The sequence below is a fragment of the Scyliorhinus torazame genome, chromosome 1 (genome assembly GCF_047496885.1).
Source record: "Scyliorhinus torazame isolate Kashiwa2021f chromosome 1, sScyTor2.1, whole genome shotgun sequence".
Lineage (NCBI taxonomy): Eukaryota > Metazoa > Chordata > Chondrichthyes > Carcharhiniformes > Scyliorhinidae > Scyliorhinus > Scyliorhinus torazame.
Window position 1 is genome coordinate 360,723,334 of NC_092707.1, and position 24,575 is coordinate 360,747,908.

At 44.6% G+C, this 24,575-nt stretch overlaps 1 protein-coding gene across 1 annotated transcript in view; it reads right to left on the reverse strand.

Annotated features, from left to right (window-relative positions):
- The window catches only part of LOC140426301 (amino acid transporter heavy chain SLC3A1-like), a 45,488-nt gene extending 28,746 nt beyond the window's left edge, over positions 1-16,742 (reverse strand). Inside the window, exons 1-2 of the mRNA XM_072510888.1 lie at positions 16,155-16,742; positions 10,268-10,447 (exon numbers count right to left, since the gene is read on the reverse strand). Of these exons, the coding sequence (XP_072366989.1) occupies positions 10,268-10,447; positions 16,155-16,611 (637 nt within the window). The 5' untranslated portion in view covers positions 16,612-16,742. The remainder of the gene's footprint in view (positions 1-10,267; positions 10,448-16,154) is intronic.
- Positions 16,743-24,575: the final 7,833 nt, after the last annotated feature.

The following is a 24,575-nucleotide window of genomic DNA, read 5'->3' on the forward strand; positions in this document are numbered from 1 at the left end:
AGTAGCTCAATGTGAAATAATGGGCTGTGTGGATGGTTAAAGGTTGCTTTGTCTTGCAGGGACCTTGTTGGGGGTGGGGGTTGGGCTTTGAATTTGGTTCTGCTTTTTTGGGTGACTATTTCTCTAAAGTGATTCTTTCTTCACAGTTTTTTCTGATGTTTGTTTACTGGGGAATGTGATGCTTTTAAAATGTTTATTCATATGGGGGAGAGAGAGGAGAAAAGAATAGGGAGACAGACTGTTTGGTGCCAGGGGCGGAAGCTACCGAGTCAGGCTGGGTCAGCTGACTCTCGGAAGCGCGGTGGGGGGTGAGCAGGTGTTAAGCTGGAGCTTGACTTGGGGGATTGGATTTATAGTGTTGCCGGGGGGGGGGGGCTGCTTTGCTGAAAGGGGACAAATGGGAGGTCGGGAACGGCGGCGGCCCGATTGGGGTCTCGAGGAAGCGGATGGCACGAGCTCAAGGCTGGTCTAAAAAGAGTGATGGCTAGTCGGCGGGTGCGGGGTTGGAACCCCCCCCCAACCAGGCTGATCACATGGAACGTGAGAGAACTGAATGGGCCGGTCAAGAGGGCTCGCGTGTTCGTTCATTTGAGGGAACTGAAGGCGGACGTGGTAATGTTACAAGTGACGCACCTAAAGGTTACAGACCAGATGAGATTGAGGAAGGGCTGGGTTAGCCAAGTGTTCCACTCAGGACTGGACTCAAAGACCAGGGGGGTAGCGATCTTGATCAGCGAACGAATGCTATTCGAAGAAGGGAGAATCGTGTCAGACAAGGGGGGTAGGTACATAATGGTGAGTGGGAAGCTGGAGGGGGCGCGAGTGGTACTTGTGAACCTATATGCTCCGAATTGGGACGACGTGGAATTTATGAGGCAGGTGTTAGGTAAGATCCCAGACTTAGAGTCACATAACCTGATCATGGGAGGGGACTTCAATACAGTCATTGATCCGGAAGTGGACCGGTCAAAATCCAGGACCGGGAGGAGGCCGGCTGCGGCAAAGGAATTGAAGGGTTTTATGGAACAGATGGGGGGAGTAGACCCATGGAGGTTTGCACGGCCGAGGATGAAGGAGTTTTCCTTTTTTTCACATGTCCACAAGGTATACTCTTGCATCAACCTTTTTGTTCTGAGCAGGGCGCTAATACCGAAGGTGGTGGACACTGAGTACTCGGCAATTGCAGTGTCGGACCATGCCCCGCATTGGGTGGATCTACGGGTTAGTGTGGAAAGAGGGCAACGCCCGCTGTGGAGACTGGATGTGGGGTTGCTAGCGAATGAAGCGATCTGTGAGCCGTTTAACAAGTCCCACTGCATTCAGGTTAGTTGAGGATATACTCCATGTGGACAGGAGATACTCGGAAGCCCCGGATGCAGGGCTACTGAGGGAGCGGCGGAGGTTACAGGTGGAGTTTGGGCTGTTGCCCACAGGGAAAGCAGTGGAACAGTTGAGGAAGGCAAGGGGGGCGATATATGAGTACGGGGAAAAGGCAAGCAGGATGTTGGCGCACCAGCTCAGGAAAAGAGAGGCGGCCGGAAGATAGGTACAGTACAAAATAGAGACGGTAATACTGTCCTGGACCCAGCGGGGGTGAATGAGGTGTTTAAGGACTTCTATAGTAAATGATATGAGTCGGAACCCCTGGCTGGGCTGGGGTGGAAGGGATGAGGCAGTTTCTGGATCAGTTGAGGTTCCCGAGGGTGGAGGAGGACCTGGTGGAGGGGCTGGGAGCCCCAAATTGAGATTGAGGAAATAATCAAGGGGCTGGTGGGCATGCAGTCGGGCAAGGCCCCGGGGCCTAACGGCTATCCGGTGGAATTCTATAAAAGGTTTTCAGAGATATTGAGCCCACTGCTGGTGAGGACATTTAACGAAGCAAGAGAGAAGGGAGTCCTCCCCCCAACAATGTCGTAGGCCTTGATTTCATTGATCCTGAAACGGGAGAAGGATCCGGAGCAATGCGGGTCATACAGGCCGATTTCTCTATTGAATGTGGATGCCAAACTTCTGGCTAAGATACTGGCCACAAGGATAGTGGACTGTGTCCCAGTGGTGATAGGGGAAGACCAGATGGGATTTGTTAAGGGCAGGCAACTCAAGGCCAATGTTTGAGGGTTTCTAAATGTTATTATGATGCCCTCAGAAGGAGAGGAGGTGGAGGTGGTGGTAGCGATGGATGCGGAGAAGGCTTTTGATCGGGTGGAGTGGAATTAACTGTGGGAGGCGCTGGGTACGTTTGGGTTTGGTGAGGGCTTTATTGACTGGGTGCGGTTGCTCTATCAGGCACCAGTAGCGAGTGTGCGTACGAACCGGCTGAGGTCGGGGTATTTTAAACGACACCGAGGGGCGAGGCAAGGGTGCCCCCTCTCCCCGTTACTGTTTGCTCTGGCCATAGAGCCATTGGCCATGGCGTTAAGAGCCTCTAGGAACTGGAAAAGGCTGGTTCGGGGGGTGGGTGGAGCACCGGGTCTTGTTCTACGCAGATGACCTGCTCTTGTACATTTCAGACCCGTTGGAGGGGATGGGGGAAGTAATGCAAATCTTGGGGTAATTTGGCAATTTCTCGGGGTATAAATTGAACATGGGGAAAAGCAAGATGTTTGCAATCCAGGCAAGAGGACAGGAGAAGAGACTGGGAGAGCTGCCGCTTAGAATGGTCGTTAAGAGCTTTCGTTATGTGGGAATCCAGGTGGCCCGGAAATGGGAGGCACTGCACAAGTTAAACCTATCCTGGTTGGTAGAACAAATGGAAGGGGACTTTAAGAGATGTGACATGCTCCCGCTATCACTGGCGGGGAGGGTACAGAACGTGAAAATGACAGTCCTCCCCAGATTTCTGTTTGTCTTTCAGTGCCTCCCCATCTTCATCCCTAAGGCCTTTTTCAAGCGGGTGAATAAGATTATTTTGGGCTTTGTGTGGGCGAATAAAACCCCGCGAATGAAGAAAGTGTTGCAGGAGCGCAGTCGGGGGGAGGGTGGGTTGATGCTGCCGAACTTCTGCAATTACTACTGGGTGGCTAATATAGCCATGATTAGGAAGTGGGTAGTGGGGGTGGGGTCGGCATGGGAGCGGATGGAGGCGGGGTCATGCAAAGACACCAGTTTGGGAGCACTGGTAACGGCACCTCTGCCATACTCGCCGGCCCAATACTCCACAAGTCCGGTGGTAGTGGAGGCTCTGAGGATCTGGGGCAATGGAGGAGATATAAGAGAGGGGAGGGAGCATTGATTTGGACCCCGATTTATAATAACCACAGGTTTGTACGGGTAGGCTAGATGGCGGGTTCCGGAGTTGGCAGAGGGCAGGAATTAGAAGGATGGGGGATCTATTTATAGACGGAGCTTCCCCAGCTTGAATACTTTGGAGGATAAATTTAAATTGCCAGCAGAGAATGGTTTTAGGTATTTGCAGGTGCGAGACTTCCTGAGAAAACAGGTGCCAGCCTTTCCGCTGCTGCTGCCACGGGGGATACAGGATAGAGTAGTTTCCAGTACCTGGGTGGGAGAGGGGAAGGTATCGGATATTTACCAGGAGCTTTCGGAGGCAGAGGAAACTCCAGTGGAGGAGCTTAAGGGCAAGTGGGAGGACGAGCGAAAAGGAGAGATAGAGGCGGGTCTATGGGTGGATGCCCTAAGCAGGGTTAATACTGCCACAGCATGTGCCAGGCTTAGCCTGATTAATGTAAAGTAGTCCACCAGGCACACATGGCAGTGGCTAGGATGAGTAAGTTCTTCGGGGTTGAGGATAGGTGTGCGAGATGCGCGGGAAGCCCAGCAAATCATGTCCACGTTTTGGGCATGCCCGAAGCTTAGAGGGTTTTGGCAGGATTTTGCTAAGGCAATGTCCACGGTGCTAAAAACACGAGTGGTGCCGAATCCGGAGATAGCGATCTTTGGAGTGTCGGAAGATCCGGGAGTTCAGGGGGCGAAAGAGGCCGACAACTTGGCCTTTGCCTCCCTGGTAGTCCGGAGATGGATCTTGTTAATGTGGAGGGACTCGAAGCCCCCGAGCGTACAGACCTGGGTTAGTGACATGGCTGGGTTTCTCAGTCTCGAGAAAATAAAGTTCGCCTTAAGAGAGTCAATGTTAGGGTTCACCCGGAGATGGCAGCCGTTCGTCGACTTTCTCGGGGAAAATTAAGATGTCAGCAGATGCAGTTTTCCAAGTTGGGGGGGGGGGATTGTTGTTGTATGGTTGGGGTGTGTGAAGATTGGGCTGGGGGGGGGGAAATGTTTATTTTACCATGTTGATGTCATTGTTTATGTTACTGTCATAAAAATTTTCAAATACCTCAATAAAATATTATTAAAAGAAAAAATAAAATAAAATCAACTACACACTTCACTTCTTCTGATCATGGGCTGTGTCTGTGGAGAGTTTTTTGATTATACAAGGGAGTATAAAGTCCTGTTTGTCGTATATACAATGGTGATAATAGCGGTGGAAGCAATTTGAGTCGGTGAATGAAGAGAAACCATACAATTATAGAAGTTTACAGCATAAAATGACTACATTCAGATCACTATGACTGTGCCAGATCTTTGCTAATGCAAAGTAAAATTAATGCTACTTCCCTGCATCTTTCTGTGTCAAACATCTATTTACTTTTCCTTGAAAAGATGCAGTGCTTTCTTTCTCAACCATTCCCAGTGGCAAAACCTTTCATGCCAACAACCCTTTGAGCAAAGAGATTTCCCCCTGGAAAGGGAGATGAGGAGGTATTAACCCTGCTTAGGGCATCTGCCCATAGCCCCACCTCTATCTCTCCTACACTCATCTCTGGAGCATCTCGACAACAACGTCAGACTCCTATTTATTGACTACAGCTCCACCTTCAACACCATAATCCCAGCCAAGCTCATATCAAAGCTCCCCACTCTGCAACTCGATCCTCGATTTTCTGACCAACAGACCACAATCAGTAAGAATGAACAACAACACCTCCTCCACAATAGTCCTTAATACCGGGGCCCCGCAAGGCTGCGTACTTAGCCCCTACTCTACTCCCTGTACACACACGACTGCATCTACAAGTTTGCTGACGATACGACCGTAGTGGGCCGGATCTCGAATAACGACGAGTCAGAATACAGGAGGGAGATGGAGAACCTAGTGGAGTGGTGCAGCGACAGTAATCTCATCCTCAATGCCAGCAAAACTAAAGAGCTGGTCATTGACTTCAGGAAACAAAGTACTGTACACACACCTGTCAGCATCAACGGGGCCGAGGTGGAGATGGTTAGCAGTTTCAAATTCCTAGGGGTGCACATGTCCAAAAATCTGTCCTGGTCCACCCACGTCGACGCTACCACCAAGAAAGCACAACAGCGCCTATACTTTCTCATTAAACTAAGGAAATTCGGCATGTCCACATTAACCCTTACCAACTTTTACACATGCACCATAGAAAGCATCCTATCTGGCTGCATCACAGCCTGGTATGGCAACTGCTCGGCCCAGGACCGCAAGAAACTTTTGAGAGTCATGAACACCGCCCAGTCCATCGCACAAACCTGCCTCCCATCCATTGACTCCATCTACACCTCCCCCTGCCTGGAAAAAGTGGGCAGCATAATCAAAGACCCCTCCCACCCGGCTTACTCACTCTTCCAACTTCTTCCATCGGGCAGGAGATACAGAAGTCTGAGAACACGCACAAACAGACTCAAAAACAGCTTCTTCCCCGCTGTTACCAGACTCCTAAATGACCCTCTTATGGACTGACCTGATTACACGACACTCCTGAATGCTTCATCCGATGCCGGTGCTAATGTAGTTACATTGTATACCTTGTGTTGCCCTATTATGTATTTTATTTTATTCCCTTTTCTTCCCATGTACTTAATGATCTGTTGAGCTGCTTGCAGAAAAATACTTTTCACTGTACCTCGGTACACGTGACAATAAACAAATCCAATCCAATCCAATCTCCTGTCTTTTTGTCTCTTTGTTTTACTGACAATTTTAAATAGATGTCCACTCATCATTGATTTAGGAGACATAGCCTTTCCCTATTTACTGTCTGAACGTCCTTCACCTCTATTACATCTGTACTTCGGCTTCTCTGCTTGAGTGGATGTATTCTCTCCTCATCGTTCTAACTTTTCCTATCTGATATTGTCCATGAGAGGATTACCTAAGAAGTGTACTGGCACAATATTAAAGCATACAGTTTTGTGTTTTCTTTTTCTGTATCATATAATGGTACTAATGTCCAAAATGACCTTTGTGACAATGACCATACAATAAATTGCACCTTCATTTGTAAGTAACCCACAATAATAATTAAACAATTCTCTGATTAAATAATTCTTTACAACAATAATATAGGCAAATTGATAATGACTCCAAGTTAATTGTATATCTGAGACTGGTACCTGCTAAGTTAATGCATCATTTAAATAAAATGAATTTGCTCTTGTATTGTAGTTTGAATTGTATAATCATTAAATTGCAGAGGCAAAAATGTTCTCAGTTTCAGTTTTAAACATTTCAATAATGGGAGCACAGCATTTTTTTAAATCGAAGATAAAACAAAACAATAGCAAGTACTTCTCTAACTTGTTGCATTTGTAGTTTTAATTGTTTGTAGTTCATGCATCATGCACTTGCCTCCCATCTTTGTGTGCTAGCGAGCATTTTACATCTCATGATTTTTGTTTCTATTGTCTTCAAAGAATTATAGAAATTTGCAGCAGGGAAGGAGGCATTCAGCCCATCGTTTCCAGCCCATCCAAACAAATCCCACTTTCCAGCTCTTGATCTGTAACTTTTAAGTTCTGGCACTTCAAGTGACTACCCAAGTATTTTTTGAATATTATGAGAGTTCCTGTCTCTACCACACTTTTGGGCAATGAGTTACAGTTTCCCACCACCCTTCAGGTGAAATTTATTTTCTCTTAAATCCCATCTGAACCTGTTACTTCGTACCCTAAATTTATGCCATTTGGTTATGGAATCAGGGGAATCAGACCTCCCTATTAACTCTATCTAATATCCTCATAATATAATGCACTTCAATTAGGTTTCCCTTAGCAACCGGGGATAAATTTCACCCGGGCGTTTCAACAATGTTGAACCCCATAATCCTTTCTCTCGATGTTAGTTTCATGGAATATTTTACACTCCACCTCCCTGATTACAATATCTGTATCACCTCCCTCTTGTGAAAACAGGTGCAAAGTATTAACAGCCATACCAACATGCTCTGTCTTCACAAATAGGGTATATTTATTGTCTCTAATAGACCGTACTCTTTCTTTATGTATTTATTAAAGACTTTTGGGTTTTCATTGATCTTACTTGCCAATATTTGTTGATGCCCTATCTTTGCTTTCCTAATTTCCTTTTTAATTTAACCCCTATACTTTTTATACTCCACTGTTTTCTGCAGTATTGAGCCCTTGCTATTTGCCATGAATTACTTTTTATTTTCCAAGTGCCTTTAAAACGAACTTGTCATCTAAAGGACCCTGGATTTTCTAGTCATACTCCTTTTCTTTAAGGGAACATATTAAATCTGAACCTTCACTGTCTCATTCTCGAATGTCTCCATCTGATATGACACTGATTTACTATGATACTGATTGACATTTAAGTAGCTGTTTTCAGTTCACATTAGCTAAATCACAACTCATCTTATTTAAACTTGCTTTATCCCAGTTGGGCTATCTGTATCCTTCTCCACAACTACCCTCCATCAACTGAAATTTGGTCACTTCCACCAAAGTGCTCCCAAACTGACCCCCTTCCACCTGCCCAGAATCAATCTATGAAATTAAGTCTGGAACCACTCCCTCTCTTGTTGAGCTTGCTATGTACTAGTAGCCAGCGGCCCAAGTTCAATTCCAGGCTTGAGTGACTGCGTGGGGTTTGCACGTTCTCCCCATATCTGCGTGGGTTTCCTCCCACAGTCCAAAGTTGTGCAGGTTAGGTGAATTAGCCATGCTCTCCAATGGTTAGGTGGGGTTACGGGAAGGGCAAGGTAATGGTCCTATGTAGGGTTCTCTTTCAGAGGGTTGTGCTGACTTGATGGACCAAATGGCCTTCACTGTAGGGACTCTATCCCAATTCATATTGGAGTTGCTGAAATACACCACTATTACGGTCCTATTGTTTTTGCATATCTCAGAGATTTGCCTGTATATTTTCTCTGCCATCTCCCTCTAATCATTGGAGCTCTGTTGTGCAGCCTTTTTGTTCTTCAATTCAGATCATAGGGCCCTATTTTATGACCCTGCTACCATATTGTTTCTTTAATCAATACTGTGATCTCTCCTTTTTTATCCCCCTCTCTATCTCAATTTGAAAATCCTGTTACCAAAAATGTTGAGCTGGCACTTTCCCCCTTTTAATCGTGTCTCATCTGAGCTCTTCTAAGTTTATTCTCAGGGTCCCCATTCCCCTGCCAAACTAATTTAATCCTTTCACAACAGCACTAGCAAAGCCCCCTGTGAGGATATTGCTCTTGAAAATGTCAGATGGACTGCACCTCAACATGTCAAGTCCCAACTCCCCAGAGCCTGTCCCAATGACTCAGGGCTAAGCCCACCCTCCTGCACCATCTTTCCACCCACGCATTCATCAACTCTATCTCCCTATTTCTGTACCCTCTAGCACTTGACACCAGAAGTAATCTCCAGATTAACTTCAAGCCCCTGCTTTTTAATCTCCCTTCTATCTCCTAAACTCTGCCTTCAGGGTCTCGTTTCTCTTTCTGCCTATGCCATTGGTGTCAATAAGTATCAAGACCTTGGATTGTTCACCCTCCCCCTCAGAATCTCCTGCAGCCGCTCAGTGACTTCCTTGACCCTGGTACCAAGGAGGCAACATACCACCTTGGCGTCATGTCTGCAGCTACAAGAGTTCTCCTCGCTATCAAAACACCCATCACAATTGCTTTTTCATTTTTCTTCCTGCCCCCCACGAAGCTGAGCTATCCACAGTGACCCACCCCACAGAGGAATTATCACAATCAGCAGTATTCAGGACTGAAAATTGGTTGGAGAGTGAGATCAACTAATGGGATTCCTGCCCTGCCCTGCCTAGTTCTCTTTATCTTTCCGGTAGTCACCCATTCTCTCTCTGCCTGCACATTTTTAAGTTTCAGGTTGACCATCTCCGAACAAATATCAATCACAAAGCTGTCAGCCTTGAGAATGTCTCCAAATGACTCCTGCCACCAAGCAAGCTGCAAAGCCCAATGTTGATGTAAATCGGGATGATCAAAAATGAGCTATCCCATGTTTTACACAACTGCACAAAGTCATGATGTACACCCACTTGTTAATTTCTACTTTCCGGCCACTCATTTCCTTTCCTGACCTTTTCTGAAAAATACATCATGTTCAGCTTTCAAATAAGTCTACGGCTATAAACCTTGTTTGGTCAGTGAATCTCCTTATCCATTAGATGCCAACAGTGCACAAGGAGGTCATTCAGCCTATCGAGTCCTTCGAGTCCTCCCGCACCCTCATCCTATAACCCCGCGCATTGATCATGGCCAATCCACCTAACCTGCACATCTTTGGACTGTGGGTGGAAACCGGAGCACCCAGAGGAAACCCACACAGACACTGGGAGAACGTGCAAACTCCATGCTGTCACCCAAGGCTGAAATCGAACCCGGATCCCTGCCGCTGTGAGACAGCAGTTCTAACCACTGTGCTGCCCTGGTATTAGTAATATTGAATAATTATTTAAGGGAGCAATTATATAGACATCTTCAGATTTTCACAGTAACTTCATTGCAATGTTAATATAAGCCTACTTGTGACAATAATAAAGATTATTATTATTATTTTAATGCACAGTTGCATTTGTGGCACACAGGGTGAAAGCCAGGCAATAGTTCTGGAACTGATTTGCAATTTGATCCTGAAAAATAAAAGGGTAAGATTTTTCAAGGGCATTGAGTGGCCATCTTAGGGAATATAATTCCAATGTGGTATTAATTATGCCAGATTGTTTAAAAATTCAACTACTTCATTGGATTTTGTTGTAGGCCATTCTTTTAATGCTTTGAGAAAGCAAGCACTCCCATCCATACTTCCAAAACATATAAAATTTACATCAGGGAGTGGAATTCTACACACACAGATGCCGTAAACATACGTGACCATAGCTTTCTCCTGACACGTGGAGTACAATTTGCAGTCAAATAATGGGAAACTTGTCAATATTGTGCATTCTACAAGAACCAATCAAACTGGGATTGCACTATAACAGCAGAAGTAAACCAGAATTCTTTCAACCTATTCTCACCTCTATTGTGTACATTTTCTAAGAGATTGTCAAACTCTTCCATAGTTCCAAAAATGGGATCGATTTCTTCAAAATCTTCCACATCATACCCAAAATCTTTCATTGGAGACTTGTACACTGGACTTAACCAGATAGCTTTGATGTTTAAATCTACAAAGTAATCCAGTTTTTCTGCAATACCTAGTAACAACAGACAGAAGATATTTTAATGGGTTTCTTTCACATTAATGTAAAATTATGACAACACTTGTACTTGTAAAAAACAAAACAGTTCCTCCACCCTGAGCAAAATGGCCCTGATACCTTGTTGCTCCTGGATTGAAGGAATGTGATGTTCATTTGCAAAATGCAGTCTTGTGCATTTTCCATCAGCATAAAGAAAATGATGGCAGCATGCTTATAGGGCATCAGGAATGTAGCAGATCCCATTTGTTTGGATGCAGGCATGTGCTTGACTTCAGTGATGTGAATGGTTCTGCATCCAATGCCAAATGTCAGAACTGCTTCCTTAAATTATAATACTCTGAATATGTAACTCCCGGAGATACATTTTGGGGGTTAAATATGTGCAGCAATCATGGAGGGAGATAGGCATTCCTCTCTGTAATACCTCCCAAGATGAATCCTCTCCTGAAAAAGGAGCAGGAGGCTGGTTAGGAGGGAGAATAGGGATTAATAATTAAGGACAAGTTATCAAAGTTGCCGCAGATTCCATTCTGGGACACTGTGTACATCAATCTTTTTGAACATAGGTTCATAGGGAATGATGTTTAATTTTCAAGAGATACTGAAAAAGTGAATAATTATAAGGACTAAAGGAGGTTGTAACAGGATATTCATAAGATTGTGGAAAAAACCAATAATGTAGCCTCACTATTGCTCATTCTGTTACCAAGTTCACATGGCACCTTGAATTACAAGTGTTCACACAGTGAATGGCCACTGGGATGTAACTCATGTTACATCCAAAAGTTGAAATATTTGTTTCAAAGGAGAATATGGCACTCAACTGCCAAGAGTTAACCCACACCAATGACCACTCAGTCAACCTCTTTACATCAGTGACCATGAAAAGTTTGATCCAGAAATCAGAGGTATAAGCACTTCAGAAAGTGTGGGTGAAGGTGAATATATAAATTAAGTTTGTGATCATGAATCTATTTAAAACTTCAGTAAGACGTCAGTTGAAGTGCTGCATTAAATTTCTAGCTTAACTAGTTAAACTAGTAATATAACTATAGATAACTTGTCTGATATTTCTAAACCTAATTAAATAAAACACAATAACGGTGGCAGGGCAGATGGTGTGTTGCAGTTGTAGCATGTGGGTGCAGGTGGACACCAGTGTGGTCCACGTCTACAGGAACTGTGCAGCTTGATGAACTTCAGTGCGTGAGTTGGCGTCTGAGCTTCAGACACTACGATACATCAGGGAGGGGGGGAAAGATACCTCGACACTTTGTTCCAGGAGACAGTGACACCCGTTAGGCTGGGTACATCCAATTTGTTCTGTGATCAGGGCCAGGAAGGTGCGACTGCGAATGAGGCAGGTATGGAGTTCCAGAAATTTGCATTGAAGACTCTTCAGCCCCTGCAATTGTCTAACAGATTCAAAATTGGAAAGTTAGAGAAAGCGCAAGGCAATAGTGCAGGTTAGCAACTGGGGAAATGTTAACCAGAGTGTGACAGAAAGGGTCAGAGTGTACAAACATAAAGGTACACCAGTCAAAGTAGAAAAAAATGGTGTTGACCTATTGGGGTGTGGGGGAGGGGGGTTGTTGGCAGGAGATTCAGGTGAAGGGAGGTTTAGAATGAATGCTAAAAGTTGAGGCAATAGAAAAATCTGTCAATGTGGATGAAGAAGCTGAATGGGAAAGGAAGGAACAGAGTGTTCAATGGCAACAGTGCATCAGAGAGTAAGGTCCATACAGGGAATAAAAATTTGAGTTACTTCATCTGACATCCATAACAAAATAGATGAACTATTGGCATAAATTGTTTAGGTCTAATCACCATTACAGAGACACAAGATGGTGGATGTATTGGCTATGATTTTCCAAGATTCTGGAATGGCCCCATAAGAATTGATGTTGGCAAATGTAACACTGCTTTTGAAGATGGGAAAGAGAGAGAAAACAGGAAAGTACAGGCCAGTTAGCCTGACATCAGTCATCGAGAAGTGTTGGAAGCTATGATGAAGGAAGTCTTAACAATGCACCTCCCAAGAGAAATTAAGGATGGGCAACAAATTTTGGCATTGTCAGTGGTACTCATATCTGCTGAATGAATGAAAAGAATCTCCAGTAACAGTCAACAGTCTCCATCCCAGGCAAGCAGCTTACTTGATTGGCACACCATCCTTCACCTTCCTCCCCCATCAGTGCACTATGACCATAGATGTACCATCAACAAGATGCAAGCAGCAACTTGCCAAGATTACTTTGAGAGCACCTTCCAACCCATGACCTGTACCACCTAGAACAAGGCCTGTGGCCGCATGGGAACACCACCTCCTGAAAGTTTATTGCCAAGTCACATATAACGCTGACTTGGAAATATATCATCGTTCCTTCTGGTCAAAATCCTGGAATCGACTCCCTGACAGTATTGTTAGAGAACCTAAACCACATGGACTGCAGTGGTTCAAGGCCGTCCGCCACCACCATCTCAGGGCAATCAGGAATGGACAATAAATGCTGGCCTTGCCAAGATGTACCACATCTAATGAAGTAAAGATATGTAAAAATAAGGATCTGATTGTGCAAGAAATAGCGCGCTGTAAAGATTCTACATCATTAAGCAGGATTGTCTCAGTTCAAGGCCTTTTACAGAAGCCAGACTGCAATAGACAACACGGTTGTAGCCTTTCTCATGGAGAGGATTATGTATAGTGCATGAAGTTCTCTCAGAAGGTGATTCTCAAAATTAAGCAGAAAACTACAAAAAAGTGCAGATAAAATAACAGACACAATAGTATGACAAATCAAACATGGTAGAAAATCCAACTTACAAAAGGAAAACATCAGTTATTCCCAGCTTTAACAATCAAAATTAACGAGCAAAGAACACCTGTTCTATATAGGCCGCATTGCTGAAGAAGCCAGGAAAAAAAGCAAATTTGTTATGGGATTAATGTAGTATATTTGCATAAAGGTTTGAGTGCAGTATCCAAACAAATGCAGAAATTTCACAATCGTCAAATCAATATTAGCATAATGGTCTACCAATTCAGAATACATAGAATGGCTGGGGCTGGTTTAGCACACTGGGCTAAATCGCTGGCTTTTAAAGCAGACCAAGGCAGGCTAGCAGCACGGTTCAATTCCCGTACCAGCCTCCCCGAACAGGTGCCGGAATGTGGCGACTAGGGGCTTTTCACAGTAACTTCATTTGAAGCCTACTTGTGACAATAAGCAATTTTCATTCATTTTTCATCTGTGAACTTCATTAACACGTATTGAACCAACTTTATTGTGAATTATTACATCAAAACATCACAAAGTCACTAAAGATGGGCTGATGAAAGACCACATTTGAATTTGGCCGACAAGCTCCAGGCCTCGCAAGATTGGGTTTTGTGTTTGGGTTGGGACAGCTGACTCCAAGATAAGTTGTGGAGTGGGGTGCTCATGAAAAAAGCGGGGGTCTGGTGGAGGGGTGTAGCTCAGATTATGTATGCAGACCCTGGAGCAGATAAAGGGAGTGCCTGGGCCATTGTTTAGTCAGGTTGGGGGAGGGGAGAGCAACAGACCTATCTCATCTAGAGATGTTTGAGATTAAAACCTCAGAGGTATGAATAACAAAAGGAGATTTTTTTTTAGTGCCAGCAGTTGGGTGGTATTGGAAAGGCTGCAGAGTATGGAGGAATTCCATTCCAACAAATGCACCTTTCTGGCCAGTGGCATCAGTAGGTGAGGCAGTATCATAGAATCATAGACTTTACAGTGCAGAAGGAGGCCATTCGGTCCATCGGGTCTGCACTGGCTCTTGGAAAGAGCACCCTACTTAAGCCTCCACCCCACCCCTGTAACCCAGTAACCACACCTATCCTTTTTGGGGGCACTAAGGGCAATTTAGCATGGCCAATCCACCCAACCTGCACATCCCTGGACCGTTGGAGGAAACCAGAGCACCCGGAGGAAACCCACGCAGATAGTTGATAGTTTACTATTGTCATGGGAGTGTCCCTTTAAGAAATGTCTTTGGCTTATCACATGACTTCAGTGATGCCTTTGTGTGGGTGGAGCTGGGCTGTGGCTCTGCGAGTTTTACTTTCGCTTTGAGTTTGGACTGGTTTGAACTGCACAGGTTGAAAGAAATGCTTTTCTCTATCTTTATTTTAAAAGCTGTTCTGGACTACTTGGCAACTTAAAATAGATAATTGCTTTCAGGAAGTCATTCAAATCTGCTGTTTGAAAAGGGGAATGGAGTATCAATAACAAGTCTTATACCAGTGAGAGTGCCGTGTGCTGGGCCACTCCTTTGAAAAGGGGTTTCTGGTTTTAGTTGGATTTTGTTATTGAATTGGAACAGTTAAGGGGGAATTCATTAAGTGTTATACATAGATTACTGTAGCTGTGTGGGCTTTTTATGTACGTAATTGATTTTTTAAAATTTTGCTGTGTGTGTTTATACAAATGTTAACTAAATTCTTTGAATAAAGCTTGTTTTTTTTAATTAAAAGCACCTAAGAAGTCTGTTGAATAACACCTGAAAGGCAGGCTCTTGTGCTCATCCCAACCAAATTGAACAAACAGTTATAGGTCAGGTGAACTCCATAATATACTTTGGAGTTTTCTAAACCCTGACCCATAACATTATGGAGCATGTGGTTAGCTCTGTGGATACTACAAATGCCCCTGCAAAGGAATTTGTGTCTCTCCAGCTCTTGGCCTCCTTGATTGATGCTCTGGCTCATGCCATATGGCTTGACGCTCCTCATTATCTGCAAGCTTCAAAATTCTCGAATTACACATGGATTTGGACCTCCAAAACATCTATGGCCGCTTCTCATCTGCTCACCAGCAAACTATAATGAGCAAGGTGCTACTCATCCATGTATCCATTGAGGTGGTGTTTGCTGCACTCTCTCACTGTGGCAGCATGTCTGCTCTCATACTAGCTCCTGAAGCAGTGCCCATTATGATGCACCACAGGCATCTAGCCTTGGCACTGGCTATGGCTCCACAACAATTGAGATTCTAGAACAATTTTCATTTCTCCTCTTCTCACTCATCTTCCCAGAAGGCAAATAATGAATTCTACTAATAATTGCCAAAAGAAAAAATCAGCATTGTAATCACAGCTCAAGTTGCAAAACTTTCCACAGAATTGAAATATCAATATTAGCAAAAGTACTGACCTGTTTTCTGTGCTGTGGCTTCCCCTTTACATACCATTCCTAAATGCCAACTCCAGTCTTCACCACAAAGGATTGCTGGTCAGGCCTACAGAACTTTGGTACACACAATTTGCATTGAGATCCTAATTGATTGAAATATCATTGGTATTCTATTGTTGAGCTCAGGTTATCCAGGCTGCATAGCCTATGGACCTCAGGGAAATGACATCAGCAGCATCATCAATGAAAAAACGATGCTAAGTCTTTCCCTGTGAGTTTTGGTCTCTTTGTTTACACTGGGTGGGAGGTCTGAAAATTCAGCCTCATAATTAGTTCTGAAGCTCAAGTTCCTTTCAATGGCACAGATATTCTCATGTGTTTCAGAAGTGCAAATTCAACCATGAGCAAATGTTAAAATACTTTGTTTAATCAAGAGTAATTACATTCTGGAACACAACTAAGCAAATGGTTTACAATATCAGAACTACCTGTTTAGCAGGATATATGTCCAATACAACCTTTTCTTCTAGAATTATTGTTACTTACCATTCAGATCTCCAACGCCATTTCCATCAGAGTCTTTGAACGATCGTGGGTAGATTTGGTAGATTGGGCTCGCTTGCCACCAGTCCAGACACTTGGGGGACAAGGCAATGATGGTAATAGTACAGGCTACCAGAGCAAATGTGGCTGCCACAATGAGCCAGAAAATAATTTCTCTGGGCAACTTGTAACGCAATTGGCTTGAATAGCGTATTAGAACATCTTTGGACATTCCAGCATAGGGCCCAGCTTCATGGCCTACAGTCGCTTGGTCACTTGTGTCACAGTTTACTGCCACTGTAAAATAAGGCTTTTTGAATTTAGCAGTATCACTGGATTCACTCAAGTTGCTAGATCTTCGTTGCAGGCTTTCATCCTCTTCAAAGGCTTGATTGGTATTACCTTTTACTTCTTTCAGATCTATATGCACAATATTTGCTTGATCTCCGTCTAAGGACATCTTAAAAGTTGTTCTGTGATCACACTATCTGTGTGGATGCCAGTCTGAGCACAGTGAACCACTGAAGTGTTTTGACTTCCCTCTGGAACTGATTCTGCGTAACTTCCTTCTGCACTGTAAATTCTATGATAACTATGAGCAGGTTGGTAAAAGGATCCTATTTAATACAGTCGCATCTGCTACCTTTGGACGTTCGACTCTTACGAGCACTCAACCGGTAATAGTGTAGGCAGACCAAAAATCATTAACTAGGTAAGGAAGATATGTTTCAAGTAAGGAAGATATGTTGTGACTTAAGCTTACAAGTAAATCATATTGTATTTCTCAATGCAATTGTAAATGTTGAATTTCATATCAAGTCACGTGTGATTCTATTTTTGTTTTATGGAAATGCAGACATTTTTAAAACTTTAAGGTAAAAAAAGAATAACAATTTTAAGTGCATTTAATTTTCCTTATTTCTTTATTCAATCTGCTCCATTTTAATCTTGCAACATAATACTAATCTTTATTGTCACAAGTAGGCTTACATTAACACTGCAATGAAGTTACTGTGAAAAGCCCCGAGTCGCCACATTCCGGCGCCTGTTTGGGAACACAGAGGGAGAATTCAGAATGTCCAATTCACCTAGCAGCACATCTTTAGGGACTTGTGGGAAGAAACTGGAGCATCCTGAGGAAGCCCACGCAGAGACGGGGAGAACGGGCAGACTCCGCACAGACAATGACCCAAGCCGGGAATTGAACCTGGGACCCTGCCGCTGTGAAGCAACAGTGCTAACCACTGTGCTACCGTGCCACCCATGTCATTTATATGATCAGCTTTGATAGCCCCGCTGAAGCCAACACCAAACTGGCAGTATAAAATGCTTGGCTTTGGGAGTGAAAAGCAAATACACCACTATAGACGATAGCCTCCACCAGCAGCTGTGATACTGGCATCAGATGCTGGTCATAGAACATTACAGCGCAGTACAGGCCCTTCGGCCCTCAATGTTGCGCCGACCTGTGACACCACTCGAAAGCCCAGCTACACTATTCCCTTATCCACCATATGTCTATCCAATGACCATTTGAATGCCCTTAGTGTTGGCGAGTCCACTACTGTTGCAGGCAGGGCATTCCACGCCCTTACTACTCTCTGAGTAAAGAACCTACCTCTGACATCTGTCTTATATCTATCTCCCCTCAATTTAAAGCTATGTCTCCTCGTGCTAGACATCACCATCCGAGGAAAAAGGCTCTCACTGTCCACCCTATCCAATCCTCTGATCATCTTGTATGCCTCAATTAAGTCACCTCTTAACCTTCTTCTCTCGAACGAAAACAGCCTCAAGTCCCTCAGCCTTTCCTCATAAGATCTTCCCTCCATACCAGGAAAAATTCTGGTAAATCTCCTCTGCACCCTTTCCAATGCTTCCACATCCTTCCTATAATGCGGCGACCAGAATTGCATGCAATACTCCAAATGCGGCCGCACCAGAGTTTTGTACAGCTGAAACATGACCTCATGGCTCCTAAACTCAATCCCTCTACCAATAAAAGCTAACACACCGTATGCCTTCTTAACAACCCTCTCAACCTGGGTGGCAACTTTCAGTGATCTCTGTACATGGACACCGAGATCTCTCTGTTCATCCACACTGCCAAGAATCTTACCATTAGCCCAGTACTCTGTCTTCCTGTTATTCCTTCCAAAATAAATCACCTCACACTTTTCTGCATTAAACTCCATTTGCCACCTCTCAGCCCAGCGCTGCAGCTTATCTATGTCCCTCTGTAACTTGTAACATCCTTCCGCACTGTCCACAACTCCACCGACTTTAGTGTCATCTGCAAATTTACTCACCCATCCTTCTATGCCCTCCTCCGGGTCATTTATAAAAATAAACAGCAGTGGCCCCAAAACAGATCCTTGTGGTACACCACTAGTAACTGGTGAACATTTCCCATCAACCACCACCCTTTGTCTTCTTCCAGCTAGCCAATTTCTGATCCAAACTGCTAAATCACCCTGAATCCCATCCTCCGTATTTTCTGTAGTAGCCTACCATGGGGAACCTTATCAAACGCTTTACTGAAATCCATATACACCACATCAACTCTTTACCCTCATCCACCTGTTTGGTCACCTTCTCAAAGAACTCAATAAGGTTTGTGAGGCACGACCTACCCTTCACAAAACCGTGTTGACTATCTCTTATTCCTTTCCAGATGATTATACATCCTATCTCTCATAAACCTTTCCAAGATTTTGCTCACAACAGAAGTGTGGCTCACTGGTCTATAGTTACCTGGGTTGTCTCTCCTCCCCTTCTTGAACAAGGGGACAACATTTGCTCTCCTTCAGTCTTCTGGCACTATTTCTGTAGACAAAGATGACTTAAAGATCAAAACCAAAGGCTCAGCAATTTCCTCCCTAGCTTCCCAGAGAATCCTAGGATAAATCCCATCCGGCCCAGGGGACTTATCTATTTTCACATTTTCCAGAATTGCTAACACCTCCTCCTTATGAACCTCAATAAGATAAACACAAACTTGAAATCCCACGCAAAATAAGCAAAACAACCATGCCAAATGTCAAAGTGAGCCACTGAAGTGTTTTGCTTCCTTCTGGAACTGATTTCTACATAACTTCCTTGTCAATTTTTTCCTGAATCATTAAACAATATAGGAAATTGGAAGAAAATATATTTTTGAAAGATTTTCAAAACAAGTATGCACAATGACACAAATGTTTTGCTCTTTCACTGTTGCTTGTACAAGTGCAGTGGTTTTAACATCTTTTCCAAGCAAAATATGTTTCCCTGCAACTTGCAGAGTGGTCAGGGAATCTCCCTACTGGTGGGCGAAACTAAAAATGCTTGAGTTTGTATGTGGCTTGGGCAAGAATGGGGACAGTTAGGGACAAATTCTAAAATTCTTTTTTTTTAATAAACATTTTATTGAGGTTTTTTTTGGCATTGTAACAGCAGCAATATAAACAATGTACATCGTTTATGTACAGATCCCATCATTACTTAACCCCCTAATCTACGCTAACCTACCCCACTCCGCCCCCCCCCCCCACCCTTTCTGCTGACGATTAATTTTCTGCGAAGAAGTCGATGAATGGTTGCCACCTCCGGGCGAACCCTAATAATGAGCCTCTCATGGCGAACTTGATTTTCTCCAGGCAGAGAAAGCCAGCCAAGTCCGATAGTCAGGTCTCCGACTTCGGGGCTTCAAGTCCCTCCATGCTAGTAATATCCGCCTCTGGGCTACCAGGGAAGCAAAGACCAGAACATCTGCCTCATTCTCCTCCTGGATTCCTGGATCAAATTCATATATTCACCGCGTTTATTGTCTTTTTCTCCCCCTTATCTTATGTTCAATGTACCATGCATTGTAAATGGCGTATTTATAACAACTGCTGAATTGGAAATCAGATTAGTAGAACTGCTCGAGTAAGCACCTCTGCAATACAGAGGTTATAAACTTCCTGTTTGACATTTAAGATACTGATCAGGAACATAAGTACAACTGCCTGGTTGCGAAGAGACAAATAAATAATGAACAACAGAACTGTCAAAGTACGGACACACCAATAACATATCACAAAAACATAAAAAATATCTCTAAACTTTTTGTTCGTCATGAAATAAACAATGAATTATCAGTTATTTTGGGGAACTGTTTATGACCATTGGGGTTAAATTGGATAGCCCTCAAAAACAAACAATAAGCCGCTCCCATTCAACCTAATCGGGGCGGCGACGCTTTCGCGATACTCCGCCCTCTCCAAAGCAGCGTACTCAGGGAGTACACCGCGCCACGTGTCGACGGCCTCAGGACATTGCCTGAGGCCCGTCCCCCAATGCTCTGCCGCCGACCGGCTGAGTTCCCAATGGCGTGGGACACGTGTAGTCTCACCCGTCGGGAACTCGGCATGGCATCTGCGGACTCAGTCCAGCGGCACCAGTCAGGGGAGGGCCACTTCGTGGGCAGGGGGGGACATTATTCAGGTCTGGGGGCACTGTGGGGTGGGGGGGTGATGCAGGGCGTGCAAGCCGGAAGAAGGGAGGGACTATTTTGCGGGCTGGGTCCGCAAGCAGCGGCCGCCATTTAGCACAGCGTGACCGCTGCAGGCTGCCGCCGTGCTCATGGGCGGCCACGGACCCGGAAATTCTCCTGGTCTTTTCAGCAGCTAGAGCCGGGTGTTCGAAGCTGCCATCCTGCTAGCCCCCAGCAACACGGGGAATCGGTGGCCGTTTTGTGCCAGTCATTCTGGCGTAAAACGCCATCATTCCCACACCGGCGTGGGAACATAGCCCCAGATTCGGAGAATACAGCCACACGTCTTTCAGGACTTGTGGGAGGAAACCGGGGCACCCGGAGGAAACCCACGTAGACATGGGGAGAGCGTGCAGACTCCACACAGACAGTGACCCAAGCCGAGAATCGAACCTGGGACCCTGGCGCTGTGAAGCAGCAGTGCTACCCACTGTGCTACTGTGCTGCCCAAAGTGTTCACCTCCTCATGTGTGAGGTTAAACCTGATCCAGCTCAATGTGGTGCACAGGGCGCACCTGACCAGTGCGTGTCTGAGTAGATTCTACTCAGGGGTGGAGGATAGATGTGAACAGTGCTCTAGGGGGGCCAATGATCATATGCACATGTTTTGGTCTTACCCCAAGCTCATTAGTTTCTGGGTCCACTTTTTTGACATTGCGACGGCGATTTCGGGTTTTCAGCTAAAGTCGTGCCCGTTGGTGGCTATTTGGAGTTTAGGACTCGCTGGTTCTGCAGACGGCGATGAAGGCAGATGTCCTAGCCTTCACCTAACTAATAGCACGGAGGCGAGTTCTGCTTGGCTGAGGGCTTAATGGAATTTTCGTACCTTGAGAAGATCAATTAAACCGTGAGGTGATCGGTGGAATGGTTCTACTTGAAGTGGCTGCCTTTCATCTCCTTTCTCAGGAAACTGCTTACCGTGAGCTGTTATGGGGGGGTTGTATTTTTCATAAGATTTAGCTTTTGTCATGAGTGATGGGGGGTGGAATAAGGTTCCGGTAGGTGTATTTGTATTGTATTGGGGTTTGCGGTAGTTATTATTTTGTTATAATGAAAATCCTTTTTGAATAAAAATATATTTTTTAAAAATCTAATCTTTCCTCTCACATCCCACTTCCCCTTCATTCCGCATATAAGCATGCACCTCCCTGCCATGACCCTACCCTTGTGTCTCACTCTCAACCCAAGAAGTGAATCAAGGCCGGGAACAGCATGAAGACTGTAATGATGAAGTTGCATCATCAATCGATTTCACACTCATAACCACAAATTCAAAACTCTGACACTGTGCATTATTTAGAGGATAGTCAGGGGCTGTGTTTGCTGAGATACTGGCCATGAGTGGCCTGCAGCCAGAGAAGGCAAGGATAGCAAAGGTACCAGCTTCCTTGGACAACGTGAGTTTTGTTGCTCTGATAGCCCAGCATACAGAAGAATGCTAGTGGGTATATATGGGACATGTTTGATATGTTGGGAAGTCTCAGTTAATATGAAGAAAAATTCAGTCAACAAGCACCAACTTCATACATGGCTAAGACAGAGATTGAAGTCCATAATTTCTGTAATGGATGAGTTGGCCAATTCCATCAGCATGGTTGTGAACCCAACCAAGGCTGATGGTCAATATCACAATGGTGCCTGAATTGGCTGCCTGAGGGTAGGGTAACCAGATGCCCTGGCTTTGTCGGGACAGTCCTGTTTTTTCATTAAATATCACCGTGACCAGACGATTTCTTTCAAATGTTGGGCGGTTCCCCTTTGTGTTAAATATAAACTGGGCCTGATGAGAGAAAATCTGTTAAATATCGTCGTCCTTCCTGTAAACACTCAACACATTGCATTGCATGCAGCAGACCTGAATCCCTCCCCGCACTGCCTCCCTGTTGTCTCCCGGAGAGTTGTCATGACCTTTTCTGGCACCAATGGCTTGTTGCTCTTTTTCTCTGGTTCTAAATATGGCGGTCAATATGGTCGCCTTCCTTAATTCTAATTATGTTTGCTTTAGAGTCGCCAGGTATCTCTCGATACTGTCACAAGGGTCAAACCCGAATACTGATCAAAGAGCTGATAACACCAGTTAGTTAGTTCAAAGTCAATACTATTTATTTACACACACAGTAATATCTACTCATGCACAAAATACTACAGACTAAACTATCTCTAACGCTAACGCCTATACTTAGCTTTGGGTGCCCACTCAGTCGGAAGAACAATGGCCGTTGTTCGGGTCTGAGGCTTTTGGGTTCGAAGTGGTACAGGAGAACAGCTAAGGTCGTCCGTCTGGTAGCGAGCGTTGACCTTGGACTTACTTGCTTCTGGTGTAGCTGGTGGAAGGGTCCACTTTGAGAGCCAATTCCAAGAGAGCGATTCTCTCTCGGGGGTTTCTTCTTATACCCGAAGGGGTTTTGTGTGCTTTTGCGTGGGCCTTGAACTTGGCCCGTTAATTGGGCCATATCTTGATCACTCGTATTGATCTTGACCAATAAAGGGGTGGGTGCCCTGATGGCTGAGCGGGTGCTATGTGGCCGTTGGCCTTGCTTTGTTTATGCTTTTGGTTTGGGGAACCGGCGCCACGTTGTCTGGAGCTAGATCGGTTGCTTGAGTGTCTTTCCTTTGTTCCCGGAGATGGGCCATCAATATGTTAATTGCCCTACATTTTCAGTCCTGTCTGGGAGCTGTTTCTTCAATATGCATACAGGCTCTGTGCCTGCTTGCTTTCTTAACATTGTCCATAGTTCCCTTCATTCATTGCGGGCATCCATTTTGTATTCTGGAAGTGGCCATCCCAGATGGCTACACACCCTCCTTGTGATCCTCAACCCGAAGCGTGAAGGATCAAATTACTTCATCTTCTTCATTCTCCTCCAAAGTCGGGCACCCATAAGCAAGGACAGGCACTACTCTACTCTGTCCTATGAATTGAAACGTTTACCTAAATTACTTTATGTACACACATCATTATAAAATTCTAATGGGCGCTATGACATTCAGGCATGCATTACAAAATAAAAACCTGGAACCTCTAACTGTCCTTAACTAAACTATCGTTAATCAATCAAAAGAATTTACAATATTTTAAACTGTACAATAACAACAACACAGGTTTCTCTGGCTTGGCAGTCAAGCACAGAGTTTGACATTTCTTTTATTATAACAACAACACACAAAAAAACGGATGTACTTTAATTCACTTAAAGGGATTGGGGGGGTTTGTTGAAGTCCGAAAATAGGGGATCTGAATGTGTATACCGAAGTGCGGGAGGCTTTCCTGCACCATTTCCTGAGTCTTAGGGTCTGAACGACACTGCAGAGTATCGCAATTACCAGCAGTGCTTCCACAATGTAGGACCGGGAATACCAAGTTATGAACTTGTCACACCATGTTGGTGTTTCGGTAACTATCTCGGGATACAGTGTATGGCAGGGGTGGGAAACATTCACGGCCTGTGTGGTAGGGGTCTGGGGGGTAGCGCCCATGCGCAACTGTAGGGATCCCGCTAAGATCCAACTGTAGAGCATGATGGTTGTCTTCATCTTTTCTCCTTCTTTCGTCTTGAGGCTTCTGCGGTTCTGGAGTTCTATGGACACAAGCATAATTTCTGTTATTATCTTGTTTAAGATCTTGTATGTCTGTCTGTCTGTCCTTTATTGCCAATTGCCCATTATAATTAGTCACCATCTGTGACTCCCTCATTTTTTTTTTTAACCAAATATTTGGGACAAGACCCCCGAGAAAAATACTGACACAGCGCGAGCCGTCTCGCAGCCTGTATGATCTACCATCCCAGTGGTTGAGGACGTAAATAGCATTTGGAAGAAACCTAAGGGTCGCCATAAACAAACAGAAGAGTTTTGAACTAAGAGTGCCAAATGGGGTGCGTATGGGCCGCAGCGGGTAAGAATGGGTGGAA